At 42.4% G+C, this 14,651-nt stretch overlaps 1 protein-coding gene across 1 annotated transcript in view; it reads right to left on the minus strand.

The window, feature by feature from the left end:
• Positions 1 to 287: 287 nt before the first annotated feature.
• TRIT1 (tRNA isopentenyltransferase 1) overlaps positions 288 to 14,651 on the minus strand; it is a 36,798-nt gene continuing 22,434 nt past the window's right edge. Inside the window, 9 exon segments of the mRNA XM_054572033.1 lie at positions 288 to 1,279; positions 3,550 to 3,667; positions 3,982 to 4,091; positions 6,437 to 6,514; positions 6,764 to 6,876; positions 7,292 to 7,403; positions 9,342 to 9,484; positions 11,506 to 11,651; positions 12,933 to 13,024. Coding sequence (XP_054428008.1) covers positions 1,113 to 1,279; positions 3,550 to 3,667; positions 3,982 to 4,091; positions 6,437 to 6,514; positions 6,764 to 6,876; positions 7,292 to 7,403; positions 9,342 to 9,484; positions 11,506 to 11,651; positions 12,933 to 13,024 — 1,079 coding nt within the window. The 3' untranslated portion in view covers positions 288 to 1,112.

Raw genomic sequence — 14,651 nt, forward strand, 5'->3', positions numbered from 1 at the left:
TCTTGGTCAGGGCGCATGCCCGGGTTCGGTCCCCAGTCAGGGTGAGTGGTGCGTGTAGGAGGCGACCAATCGATGTTTCTCACTTACATCGATGTTTCTCTCCTTCTTTCTCTCCCTTCTTTCCCCTCGCTCCAGAATCAGTGAGCACCTCCTCCAGTGAGGATAAAAAAAAGCCTAACTTTACATACATGCATACATACATATACTTTACATTGCTGGCAGCTCAGGTCATTCCAGGAAGAGAGTGTCAACAGGAGGTAACTTAAATTTCTAATAGAGACCCGCTCCAGATGTCTCCCAATAAACATTTGCCAAATAAATAAATAGGATGATCATATGAAGAATTTCGAATTTGAGAAAAAGCTACCTGTTGATAACAAAACGCATCGTATATAAACTAGATGTGGTATCTTTTTAAGGACTAAAGAGGTTCTTGCAAACTTTCCCTTTATTTAACTTTCATTAAAAATATACATTCCTAACTCAATAGAAAGACAGCAGTGATAGTCATTATCACACAGGAGGACCTCAACAAGTGTCACAGTCTTTAGTTTTTCAAATCCCATGTCACAGCCACCTTGGACTGATTCTCTACTTCTCCTTGGAATTTCAAGAACTGGTTTGGTTCACTTAATCATCTCGCTGGGGCCAGTTCTTTCCTGCCATCCATGCACATCCAGAACTCCTGATTTGTGAGGCTCACAAACACTTCAGTCATCTATAAAAGTGTCTGCAAATCACATATTTTTAGCCAAAGTCAGGGACATAAAACGTGTTTTCTAAAGGACAGAGTGAATCCCGATATTCATCACCAAAAAGATCCTCCAGTGTAAAATAGTGCTATCCGTGCCTCTTCTAAAAATAAAACCTTTAAGGTTAAAAGAAAAAACCCTTTCTGAATGCATCATTTCTGGACGCATCAGCCACAGGAGGGGCTGACGCGACCTGCTATTTCCATGACAGACAGCATCGCACTTCAACACCATGCCACTGAATGAAAGCAAACAGTGGGAGCGTTCTGCATGGCACCCCTCTGCCCAGACTGGGACACAGACACAAGCCCCCTCCTGAAGTGGATCGCGCCACCTTTGCAGAGATCCCGGGCTGGTCTCTTAAACACTGGATTTCAGCTCTTCATTCTGCCTTGGGGATCCCTTCTCTTTAAGTTCTTTGTCTCGGTCTGGGGAAATACTCTGACTTTCTATGGTGGTGATGGCATCTGAATCCAATCTTCTTCTCTTCTTCAGTTGGTGCAAGTGGGATTTGGATTTTGTATGTGCTAAAACAAAACAAAACAAAACAAAACAACAACAAAAAATTCGTTAGGATTTTATAGAATTAATCCTAGAAGCACATAAAATTAGTGACACAACCCTTCTCTTTAACACTAACAGGATCAGCACATGTATTGGTATTAGTTGCTTAGCAATTTTAAAGGGAGAGTAAGTTATATGGCCTGCTACCTAGCAAACCACAGTGAGCTGCCATGTATCAAATGCACCCTGCTAGGTTGCTTTACATACCTAATCCTCCTAATAATCTTGCAGACAGTACTAGTCCGCTCATTTTATACAGGAGGAAACTGAAGTTCACAGAGGTCTTACATTTGGTCCAAGACCACACAGCAGGTGCATCCCTCAGCTTACCTATAGCTCCAAAAAGAGGCTCAAATTTCTAGAATCAAGACTCCTGACTCAATTTTTCAGTATGGGGCTTCCTGTTACAGATACACTTCAACTCACACAACTAAAAAGCCACGAATCCAAACCCTTGTCTGTACCGCAGGACAGCCACCCTCTCCTGCCACAGGCCGCAGCACCCAGAGGTGCCCATCCCGCCCCTCCCCTGCTTGCATGCGTTGTCCCTCCTGGTCCGCATCCCTCTGCCTGGGTCAGATAAGCCATTTCAAAGACCAACTCACAAGGCTCACATTATCCAAACACACAATGCTCCAGGCAGATAACAAGAAACATTCTTTTCTGACTATCCCTTTTGAGGGTCCACAGAAGCGGTAAAGCTACTGTTGTTGCCTGATACCAATTTCTGACCTTACTCCGTAGACAGTTCCCACCCCTGACTAACTCACACAAGCTCCTTTTCACTAGCCTGTTCTTTTTTTCAAGGAAGTCTTACTTGGGAACACCTAAAAAAATAGACAACTAAATTAAGTTGTTTTCTATATATTTAAATAATCATTTTTAAGGGTTTAGAGGCAAGGACAATTAAGGAAGAGGTCAGAAGTCAAAGAAAGGTTCACTTGGGGGAAAAAATCAGCTTTGTTCTCTAGCTAGAGCCTAAGGCAGAAAAGGGGGGGGGTGCTCTGGACTGCCTCTGCACGGCGGCAGAAGACAGGCGCAGGGACTTGGCAGATGGCACGATAGAAGGGCTTACACAAGCTGAGCTCACAAAGGCTCACAAATGTCGCTTCTCTAAGGCTATCCCTGAAGGACATTGGACTAATCGAACCACTAAGTTTCCTTTAGAAAAAACAATCAGACACTTTCTCTCTCTTCCCCTTTCATCATTATAAACCAATGACAATCGAGGCTTCTTCTGCTGCTGCTTGGGCAATCACAGCCGTCCCCAGTCTCTGACAATGGAGTTCATTTTGCCAGAGTTACCAGTTAATAGTAATCATTCTACTGGTTGGTATGGGGAGAGAAAATTCTACTTCTAAGAGAATCCCATGCAAAGCAGTACTCTGAACAGAAGGATTCCAGCCTCTAGGTAGCCTGACTGTGCATAAAAGGAGTGAGCCTGAAACAAGTTTCTAAATGCTGTGTAAATTCAAGGTTTGGAGGCTAGGGCCCTTCGGGCTTTGACTGGAGAGCACAGAAATCCAGCAGCAGTGCAGCGCGACTCTCTGGCAGAGGCAGGTCCAGGCTCTAAAACAGAGACAGAGCCTTTGTGCAGGGCCAATCCTTGGTCAGTGGGAAGTATCTTATAAAAGCAGATAGTATCAGTATCCACCTTCTTTATACGTGACTGACAGTCTTGCTTTCACACTTTGCTATGTTGAACACTAAACTTCTCTTAACACTGTTCATCACTGTAGCAACCACCACCATTTCTACACATTACCTTAAAAATCACTGAAGAGACACCACTTCTGAAGAAGATGCTCAGAAGAGTAACTGTACTTCCTGCTCCCTTCCCGCTGTTTTGATTCCTTGGGTGAGTTGCCTGGTTTCCCTTACAATCCTACCTCACCCCACTAAGGTCTAAACATGAAAAGCCAAGGAACTCCTATAAGGCAGGATCACAAAAGGCCAAGGAGCTCTACAAAGTTAACTGTAGACCCTTCGGTATAAAATATCTGCTCTAGCTGAAGCTAGAGGGCATATGATCTTCCTCTGAAATTCAGAATACTGAGATAACTGTCCAATTCGGCAAGGCATCCCTGAAATTTGAGCACTGGCTCTCAGAGGAATCTGGCCCTCCCTTTACAAATAAGCAGACTCTGGCATTCAACATCACAAAAACCTTAAATTTCATGAAGTCAGTGTGACCCACCCTTACAGACTGCTCTGTGCGCTCCCCAGACTCTACCTGCCCATTCGCGGTCCCCAATGATGATTCGGTCACAGAGGTCACACATGTGATAACTTCTCTTGTTCTCACTTTCATTGCACGGCATCCTGACTGGAGCAGCAGTAGGCTTACGGCCCTGAAAGAACAAGGGGGAGTCGGGGAAGCTTTCAGTTCAAAGAGACTCGGATACCATTCTCTGATATTAAGGGGAGCGGTCCCAAGATTCCTTTTTCTCATCCTGGAGATCAGGAGGGCCGTGAATAGATTTTTAGCAACAACCTTTCTGAATGTGAAAGGAGAAACACAGCCTCCAGGAATCGGAAAGCAGCCAGTCCTTCTGCTCCATTCCATGGAAAAGACAGCTTGGTTCTCAACGAAGCAACAAAGGTGTAAGCTAAGGAAAACTGTCTGAAAATCAGACAATAGACAGGACCATGATTAATAAATCACCTGGATGAAACTCTGCACAATTTCAAGAGCAGGCTCAAGAACAGACTCCTCCCACTTGGAGACATCAGATACTTCTAAGCCATACACTGGAGGGACACTGGAACCGGGTCCTAAAGATGACAAAGAAGAGTTGTGAGAGGTCAGCCCCAAGACCTAATCTATTCTGCTTCTACTTCAAAATCCTTGAGGGAAACGTGGGGGCCAAAGGAATTAACATTCTGACCATGCCATTCATTCTAACCAGAAATATGAACCCAAGAGCTACATACAATCCAAGAAAGACCTAGAAGGTTGATTCGTCTGCAGCCAACAAGTCTAGCTATATAATCCAAGGTCTCAAGTGTAGGATCTTCCAAGTCAGTCAAGAAAACAATATAAAGTAACAGCTCTAATGACCTCTGTGTGGACTACAGTATAAAGAGAGCATACTACAGGAGGAAATAAACTAAAAGCTTGAAGTACTTCCGAATGGATATAAGACTGGAGGTAGCCAAGAGTACAGCTGTAGGCATTTCATCCATCTGAGCCAATCATGTTTAGTCTCTGCTGGTAGCTTCTCCAGTCTGTGGACACACTGAATTGCCTTCCACAGCTAGGTTAAGCCAGTTGCCTAAAGGCAAAGAGCACTGCCCCATGGACAAAAACATCAAAGTCCTCAGGATGCCAACGGCTGGCAGGTGCCAGCCTTTTGATTGTGCCAACCACAAATAAGATTCTTCTTAAAGTGGGCTGGGCTGCACCTGCCACCACACGGAAAGGTGAGACTGGGAGGGTGCAGGCAGCATCCACAGCACACCTGGCCTTGGCTAAGCTCTGCACCTGTTTCCAGGCCACTCTATATTTTCCTTTCCCCTCTAAGTCCTTTGTTGGGCTTCTGTGCCCTGTCTAAGCACCTTTCAACAAGTTCTCGGCTCCCAGCTGCTATTCCTGGCTTGAGTCCAAGGCCAGGCTGGGGTGGGGAAGTCCCTCTGGCGTCTTGCCAGAACCATATCCCAGCAGACCAGCCCTGGCCAATCACACACAGCTCCTGATTTACAGGGCAGCTGCGCCTTTCACGCTAGCACCAGGACTGTGCTGGCGCACGCCTGAATGAGGAATGGGCATATGATGCACTGTGCCATGAACCCCTCCTGACTCGGAGATGGGGGAGTTATTGCGGCTCTATGGAGGAAGTTCCAAATTATTACAAAAACCTTCTTTTGTTACAGACTAACTGTAGCCCTGGGGAGAAGAGAAGCTGCGTTAGAAATTTGTAGTAGTGAACTTCAATTTCAGCTGACTCAGACTTCTATCTAAAAGGACATGTAGAGAAAGCAGGGTAAGTAGAAGAAAGTGTAAAGGGCCTTTTGGCACCAGAACGACAATGGACAGCTCTGTAAGAGTGAGATCTAGGAGAGAGAACTTCAGCCATCGGGTGGTCAACAATATGAATCAAGGTGTTTATGTTCTGAGGCACTGAGAAGCAGTGGGGGAAGACCTCCACTGTCCTTACCTGTAACGGAAAGTAAAGTAAAAGTTAAATAGGGGATTCAGGAGCACATTAAAGTGTCCACAAGATAAAACTGGGGTTTCACTTATGCTTAATTTTTTTTTTACTTAAAAAAATTTATTGATCGATTTAAGAGACAGAGAGAAAGGAAGAGGGAGAGAAACACTGATTTGTTGTTCCACTTATTTATGTACTCGTTGGCTGATTCTTGTATGTGCCCTGACTGGGGACTGAACCCGCAACCTTGGCGTACCCGAGCAATGCTCCAACCAACTGAAGCACCCAGCAAGGCCATCCTTGCTTAATCTCTGAATAAGCACACAATTCCATACCCAAGACCAGTACTAATTGCTGTCTGGCTAACATGAGAGCTGAAGGAAACAAGAGTGGAGGAAAGCAGAATGTGGGCTTCCCCGTCGGGCCCTGCGTATTAGCAGGGGGATTTCTGGCACGTTATTTAACCTGTCTTAAGCCTCCATTTCCTTATCTGCAAAAAGAAAAGAATAACAACTAACATGAAGCACCAAATTTAGTGCTGAAGATCAAATGAATGAGATTTTCTTTTCCTTTTCCTTAAAAGTGTTGTTCAACTAAAATTAAAGTTGAAGCAGTTTGAAGCACCACATATCTGAACACAAAGGCACTACTGGTTAAAGTTTTGTTTGATTGCTCTTTAAAATCAGAAGCTAAAATCAACCTTGGGCATCAACTCTGCTAAGATGATGTTGCTATTTTGCTCTTACCTGTTTGCAGCCAGCATGCATGTAATCAAAGCATAAGGCAGACTCTTCATTGGAAAGATTTGTTTTCTGAGACATCAAAAGAAAATACCCCTGGACAATCATTTATGCAATAGACACCCACCTGGGTCAGGTCCAGAAACTAAAGCTCATCATCTGGGTGAGGTAAGGACATCTATATTCTACTGAAAACAGACCCAGGGGATAAGTAAAAAATGAGACTTACTGCTTAAAAAACGGTTTTTAACCCATCGGTTTTGCTTCCGGGCATATCTCTTAGTCACTTGTTTCAGAGCCTCAATACCTGAAAGATAAAGTAGATATGAGAACCTCTAAGCACTTTTCACCATGCCAAAAGGCAGGACCACCCAGCCCAGCAGAAGAGAAACAGCCACAGCAGCACACTGGGGGACACTTGGTAGACAAAAAATCTCAATTCTGAGCTGCAGGCCATTTGGGACTCTCCTAGCCTCAGCTCTTTCTCAGACCATACCTTCCAGGAACTCGGTCACCCAAGGATGCCCAAAGCTAGGTTAGATGGAGAAATTCACACCTTTCTTTAGGAGCTGGTTACTAGTCTCTGGTGTGCATTTTCCCTCAGTGATCAGGTACTCGTGAAATTCCTTGAAGCCAATTGATTGGAAGATACCATGTTGATAGTCCTGGCTGGGAACAGGAGAGCATCAGCTGATGAGCCATTGCATCTGAGAGCTAGCAGGGGCCTTGGAGATGATCTAGCTGAGCCATTCCATCCCTTAGATGAGGAAATTGAGATCCTTAGGAGTTGTTGCCTCCCTGAACTTCTTCCTCCACCACCCCCACCAGTTGCCAGGTTACTTCCTTTGAAAATTAACTCCTGGGAATGCCTGACAGATTAGACAACTGCAACTGTAACAAGTACACCAAACCTCCTTCAAACAAGCCTTGCCAATAATGCCAGATTAAAGGCTAACAAAGATCCCAAACCAGTATTATAAGCGCCAGCCTGGCCCAGTGGTTCAAAACCAGTATTAGGTTTATGGTCTTCTGACCATAAGCAAGGGATGGAGAGTAGGTTAAAGTAATTAAGTCAAATCCTCACCTATTTTCTGCAACTTTCTTCTGATTATAGCGTCTGTGAAAATCTCTTAGTTCATCCAAGAGCCCAGCAGCAAGCATGTCATCCACTCTTTTATCCAAGCGCTTATCTAGAACTTGAATCAAATTAGCCCATCAAATTAGCCTGCTATACACTTACAAGATGAATGGTCAGGCTGCACAAAGAGGAGAACTTGTTCAAATGGAAGAAAGTGTTCAGAGTCCAAAGATTATATAATAATACATATTATATTTAGCCCTGGCTGGTGGATTGAGTGTCAGCCCATGAACTGAATGGTTGCCGGTTCAATTCCCCCCATCAGGGCACATGCCTGGGTTGCAAGCCAGGTCACTGGTTTTGGGGAGGCGGGGGGAGGGGCGGTTGGTGAGAGGCAACAAATCAATGTCTCTCTCACACACTGGTGTTCCTCTCCCTCTCTTTCTCCCTCCCTTCCCTTCTCTATAAAAAATTAATAAAATCTTTAAAGACAATAATTCATATTATATTTAGTCACACTTAAGACTATGCAGATCCAATAAAAACAGCCAGAGTGAGCCCTGACTGGTGTGGCTCAGTGGATTGAGTGCCGGCCTGCAAAGCAAAAGGTTGTCGGTTTGATTCCTAGTCAGGGCTCATGCCTGGGTTGTGGCCCAGGTTCCCAGCTGGGGGTATGGGAAAGGCAACTGAAGGGTGTTTCTCTTGAACATCGATGTTTTTCTCCCTTTCTTTCTCCCTCCCTTCCCCTCTAAAAATAAATAAAATCTTTAAAAAATAAATAATACAGCCAGACTAAAACACATATCACATAAAGAGAAAGCATGCAACTGTAGCTTTTAGGGAGGACAAATATTTTATTCTTATTTATATCCACTGTTTACTTTAGAGGCAGCTGAGAACCCCCTCATTTACCCTTCTTTTTTCCATCATATTTATTCTTCTTTAACTTTGTGTTACTTCACATTTAAGAACTCTCAGATGACACCTTAGATAGGAACAAGGAACTTTAGTCCAAAACCATTCTAGATATATCTTGAACTACCGTGCCAGACAATGGAGCAAAGAGTGAGAGGTCGCAATCACTAAGATGCAGTGGTCAAACACAGCCTTATTATGATTAGGTACCATTACTTTATGCTGAATTGTAGGACATGTTTTAATTTACAAAAATTTCATTATTAAAACATTACCTTCTCTTATAAACATGTAATTAAAATTAATTTAACAATAAAATTTCACCGTTTCAGTCATGCTCTTCTCCATCTCTGCCACTGCTATTTCTTGGCCTGCAATGATACTAACCTTTGTTTCTATCGCCGTAAAAGGTTTGCATTTACTGAGGACTCTAGATGTGAGCATTTTGTACGTATTATTAACTCAACTAATCCTCAGTGACGCTGCAAGATATGTACTAACATATCTCCATTTTACAGGAGAGAAAATAGGAGCACAGAAAGATAAACTACTTGCCTTAAAACTCATGTAGCTGGAAGATGATGGAGCAGGGATGTGAAGCTCAGTCAGTCTGGCTCAGAGACCATGCTCTTACACTATACTGCCGATCCTCATAATAATCTCTTCTTTCCAGACCTAGCTCACAGGTCGCCTTTACAAATTGGTCCCTGACTCCTCCCCCTACAGAATGCTCATCATCCCTTCTCTGTGGCTCCACAGCACCTTCTGGCCCAACACTTAACACAATGTAGCATCTATCTCATTATTTGTTGTTCCACTAGACTGAGAGTTCCTTTAGATCGGGCACTGTCTCATATTCACCTCTGAAATCCAGGTACCAAGCAGAATTACTTGATACTTCAATCTCTTCCACAGGAGTCCTCCTTCTCTTTAGCTTTCTCCCTCGGATCTTCCCTGGATGGCAATACCTTTTCCATCCCCCTGCCCCATCTCATTCCACTCTTGGAATCTCATCCTAGTGCGAGGGCTGCCCCTTACTGCCTTTCCAGATAGACACTTAGGGGAATGGTACTGTGCTTTACTACGTCAACAAATAATGGTAACACAAATAAAATCAGGATCTCTCTCAAAGGGCTTTTACCTGTCTGGTCAGCATGAAGCCACAGGATGCAAGAGTTAGGGAACCTCAGAGGGCCTCCAAGGGGACCACCACCTTCTTCTGCATGTTGACGATAAAGAAATTCACTATGAGAGATTCCTGTTTCTTCAAACACTTGCAAGCTCCTAAGTCGTTTGGGGGGAGGGGTAAAGCCATAAAAACAATTAGGAAATATTAACTCTCAAAGAGACAGGCTATTTATTATAAAACATCTCATTCTCATTTCACAGCATAAGGCCCTAAAGACATTCTACAGGCACTCAGAAAGGGGTCCTAAAGAAAGCTTTAGGTACAGTAAGAAGTAATACTATTTCTCTAAATGCACAATTTTTCTGAAATCAGTTAAACAGGTTCAGAAACAAAAGCTTTCTTTACATACACAGAATGGGACTTACTTTCAGGTAGGCAGTAAAAAGACCTTGTTTGGGACACTTTGTTATAGGCCAACAAGTCTAGTCTCGCTGGAATGCCTTTCTCACGGGAGGAAAGTATGTTGTATAGCCAGCTCATCAACTTTCTTTTTAAATATGTCTAAAATTCTGACTAATTCAGTATTCTACTAGTACAAAGATCACTGGAAAGAGAACTCGCATACTTACTCAAGCCACCATCCACTCTGTCAGTATCTGCTATGTTATGCAGCACTAGGTAATTTAACTCCCAAATCTATACTCTACCACTCTGAGTGATTGCAACTTATCAGCTTGAAAGTGATCTTTCCCTTCCTGACCCAATTCTACTTCCTGAAACCCTAACACAAGAGTAGAGACCCCCTGTCATTCTGTATCACTGATTATTCCAAGAGGGCCTACGAGGAAAAAATGTATAGTGATAGATATCTCACTTTTATGGAAAGTAGAATATAGGCTCAAACTTAAAGAATGATGAAAAACGGGCCTCCAATCCTCTCTAAAAGACTCTAGAGCTCTTGCTTAGAATCAACTGACTCTTGCGAAGATACAATTCTCAACTCATTACTAGTTTAGAAGTAGAAAAGGAGGCATGGTGATAAGAAAACTACTTGACAAAGGAAGAGAAGAATAAAGACCCAGCTCCACAATCATATCATAAAACAATATAAAAGTGACTGCTCATCATAATATTCCTGAGTTTTCAAAAAATTTTTTGGAAGACTTCCACTAAAATGTTTTTTAAAAAATGTTTGGATACTAGAAAGTATAAACTTCATTTACCTAGATTATGCATTATCAGAAAAATAAAACAAAAAAATAGAGTATTATCACCAATGTGATACTGCCCTCAAAGAGGCAAAAAACAAAACAAACACCTTAGCTATTTACAAGATGTGTGGACCTGCAAAGGCACCCATACCCCCCAAAATCTTACTCTTCAGTATTAAAATTTCATTGGTGTGGAGGAGGGGAGGACAATTAGGAAAATAATTCTAAAAAGGCTTCTGGGTGGGGTGGGAGCAATAATGAAAAAAGAATTCAGTAACGTGATCTAGAATACATTTACTTGAGTAGAAAACTTCATAATCCCTATCAATACCAAGTGTCGCTATAATATGTAATCTGTAAAATCATCCACATAGTAGATACTTAGATCCTCTACTCTGCTGGATATGGTATTAACCCCAACACAGAAAAACATATCTAACATACGAGGCAGCACTTTCAAAACAAACTAAGAAAATGTGACCTTCTGAGTTCATTCACCACCTCTCTGTTCTTCAAGAAAAATCTCCATGTATAAAGGTGAGCTAATCTATGAGACTGTTTATAAAATCTACCTCCTACTGGAAAAGCTGCTAGGGCAGAAATCAGCATTGCACAATCAATTATGAAACCCAAATCACAATGTAAACCAACTGCATGCCAGAAAAATTTATATAAAAACTGTTATACAAGCAAAGATCAAGTAGAAAATGAAGCAAATTACACAGGCCCTAGGGGAAAACTATATTTTATTACGCATTTTAAATGTAACAAGACAGTAGGGTACAACTATTTACTGAGGGAGCTGGGCTGTGGCAGTAACTCAGGGCCTCCTAACTTAAAACTGTAACACCTCCATCTCCACTAACCCCTATTACCAAACCTCTCTCATCACCCAGGCACACGGACTGACTGCCCGGCCTCCAGCTCCACAGGAACTCCGGGTCAGCAGGCACAAGCTTTCTTACCTGGCTACTTTGCGCTTGTCATGTGGGTGCAGCTTGGCAGCCATTTCTGGGTCCACCTGGCTGAGGCGTCTGTGGAGTGCGTGGCCATCCTCCTTCTCAAGCTCAGCTTTTCGGTCAATCACTTTCTCAGTGCCCATCTTCTGGGGCTAGGAAATGAAGGTTTAGAAGTAAATTTATTCAACAATTCAGTAGGCACCGAGAGAGTCTAAGTGCCAGGCACTTGGCTAAGTGTTAGGAATAGAGAATAGGGATGAATCAGAAGGGTCTGCCATGTAGTGACAGATAAACAGAAAATTCCAATACACTATGGTAATGCTATGAGGCCACAGCAAACGCAAAGGAGGGCTCACTGCTTAGAGAAATACTCAGGTACTCTGCTTCCCTGTCAGAAGTATGAACAGGTACCAGGGCTAACAAGTCTATGTTAACATACTCAAGAGTCTAGTGTTCTCAGCAAGTGTGACCAAACAGTGGATCAGAACGACTAGCACAATGTATTTTGCAATACCCTATGCAGTATCATCTCTGTAAGAAAAAGTTAACATTGGACATCTCCCTGACATATACAAGGGGAGACCCCCCCACCAAAAAAGGAATTATCTTCTGAGGGTGGGACCCTTGTAGTACAGGTTTCCCCTGCTAGGTGAGTGTTCTACGAACCCATCTTTATCAGTGTACCAGCTGGCGTTGCTGTGAGAGGCTACGCTTGGCTGCAACGAAAATCTTTGAAGACTTTAAACGTATTTGCCCGTTTCCTGATAGGTGATTCAGGAGCGCACCCACCCATACCACGCTGAGTTCAGCAGTTTTTGACCAAAACCACATGACCCCGTGGCCCACCCTCCTTGTTCACCTGACCGCCCCACCGACTTGACTTCTTTCTTGTTTCCCCAGGTAAAAAAAGTCCTCAAAGGGAAACGTTTTCCTGCTGTGGAAGAGGTGAAACAAAAAATGGCAGAAGCAGTAAAAGGCATCAAAACTCACAAGTTCAAAAACTGTTGTAAGCAGTGGAAAAAAACATCTCAATAGGTGATTTGCATCAAATGGAGAGTACTTTGAAGGTGAATGAAGTTTAAACATGTAAGAATACACAATTTTTAGTAAATAAATTCCTGTGTCTTTTTTGGGCCAGCCCGTGTAGATTGTTACAGCCAGGAAATGCTGAATCAGACTACTGAACTGCTAACTTGGATGGAGATGCTAATTAATCCACAGAGGAACATTTTTTCCCACACACAGCCCCTGCCTTCAGGTCTGCCTGGAGGAGCACACTTCACATATGGAGGTGGCATTTGCTTCAGAATATTAAGTAGGAAAATTACAGTTGCTGAGTATAATAGGCAAGAGTCAACCTTTTTCCCACTAAAATTAGCTGGCAAGAAAAAAGAACCCATTTCCTCAGTGAGATACATGTGAACTCAACATACCTTAGTACTGATAAGAACTTTCCAGAGCAGTGACTCAATGTAATAATTGGTTCCTCCCACGACAATAGGAATTTTGTCTCGGGCAAATATATCTTCAATGTGAATATTAAGAAAGACACCACAATATTTAGATCAGAAGAGAATCCTGACTCACTCAGAAAGGAGGCTATTAGAAAGAAACCACCTTCACCTGTCTGAAGAGCAGAGGAAAAAGGGTAGAAACCAAGATGAATTGAAAAGTTTCCCATGAGTTCTCAGAATAATTTCTATCAATTCTAGAGGGACTTGCATAAACCAGAGACACATAAATGATTGTAACTACTTCCAATTCTAGAACTTTCTATTTCTAGGCCTTGCTGCTAAAATTCAAAGCTTGCTTGGTATTCCAGATCAGTTTAATAGGCACAATCGCAAGGACTCTCAAAGAATCAAGTATCAGCTGCTCAGGGAGCCACAAAGTGATGTTCATTGTCTTACTTTACTTTCTAAGGCAAAATACAAGCTAGTTCTCCATGCCACGGTTCTTAAGACTCAGTCCTCACCATTATATGGGAGTAGTGCACATTTCAGCCACTTGAGACTCCACTAGATAAACAGAGAAGTATTGGTTCTAAAGACAAATAGATTTCAATTACCAGCTCCAATTCTTGGGCATGTTATTCAACCTGTCTGAGCTTCAGTTTTCTCACCTGTAAAATCCTCATGGGTTCTTATGGGCATTAAATGTAACAATACAAATAAATCCCAACCACAATACCTGAAATATTTTTTCAATTGAGTAAGCATTCAATTTACAATTTTCTTTAGTCACTCTTGTTTTTGTATCTTTGCTACTTTGAATTCTTCTCTTTAGAACTCTTTGAACACATAATTATCTGCTTTAAGAAGGGCTTTGCTTCTGAGGATAATTGATAAAAACAGACTCAACCTAAACAAAGACTCATTTACACACTTCTTCTCCTTGCCATCCAGTCTGTGGGCACAGATATAGATGACCTCTTTTCTAACAGAAGCACACTAACCTTTAAGATGTTGGGATGCAGTGGAAAAATGTTAGCAATCAAGGATCATATATAAGAAATATTATGTATTTGGGTTGTTTTTGTTTGTTTGTTTGTTTAAAGAGAAACAACGTCCTGGCAGCTAGCTCAGCTGATTAAGAGTGCCATCCACACGCCAAGGTCACAGATTCAATCCCAGGTCAGGGTACAAACAAGAAGCAAACAATGAATATGCACACGTGGAAACACAAACTGATGCTTCTCTCTCCTTTCCTCTCTCTCTAAAATCAATAAATAAAATATAGCCCTGGCTGGTGTGGCTCAATGGATAGAATGCCAGCCTGCAAACCAAAAGGCTGCTGGATCAATTCCCAGTCAGGGCACATGCCTGGGTTCCCTGGCGATTGATTTATCTTTCACACATTGATGTTTCTTTCCATCTTTCTCTCTCCCTTCCCCTCTCTCTAAAAATAAATAAAATCTTAATAAAAAATAAGATAAACAAATTCTATATTCCCCTCCTTAACTACAGGAAGTATACAGTTACACAATAGTTGTAATAAAACTTCAAACATGTATTTAAGAAAGGGAAGGGGAACAAAAATAGTAGAAAGGGAAGGCTAAAACGTGGAATACAGAAGAGAGGAAGAGTTAAAAAAGAGGGAGAGAAATAGGTAGGAGATACTGAGGGTAAAAAGTTTAACTTGTTTGCACAAGT

The sequence above is a fragment of the Pteronotus mesoamericanus genome, unplaced genomic scaffold (assembly GCF_021234165.1).
Source record: "Pteronotus mesoamericanus isolate MK-2021 breed Mesoamerican mustached bat unplaced genomic scaffold, CSHL_Meso_final contig_221, whole genome shotgun sequence".
NCBI lineage: Eukaryota > Metazoa > Chordata > Mammalia > Chiroptera > Mormoopidae > Pteronotus > Pteronotus mesoamericanus.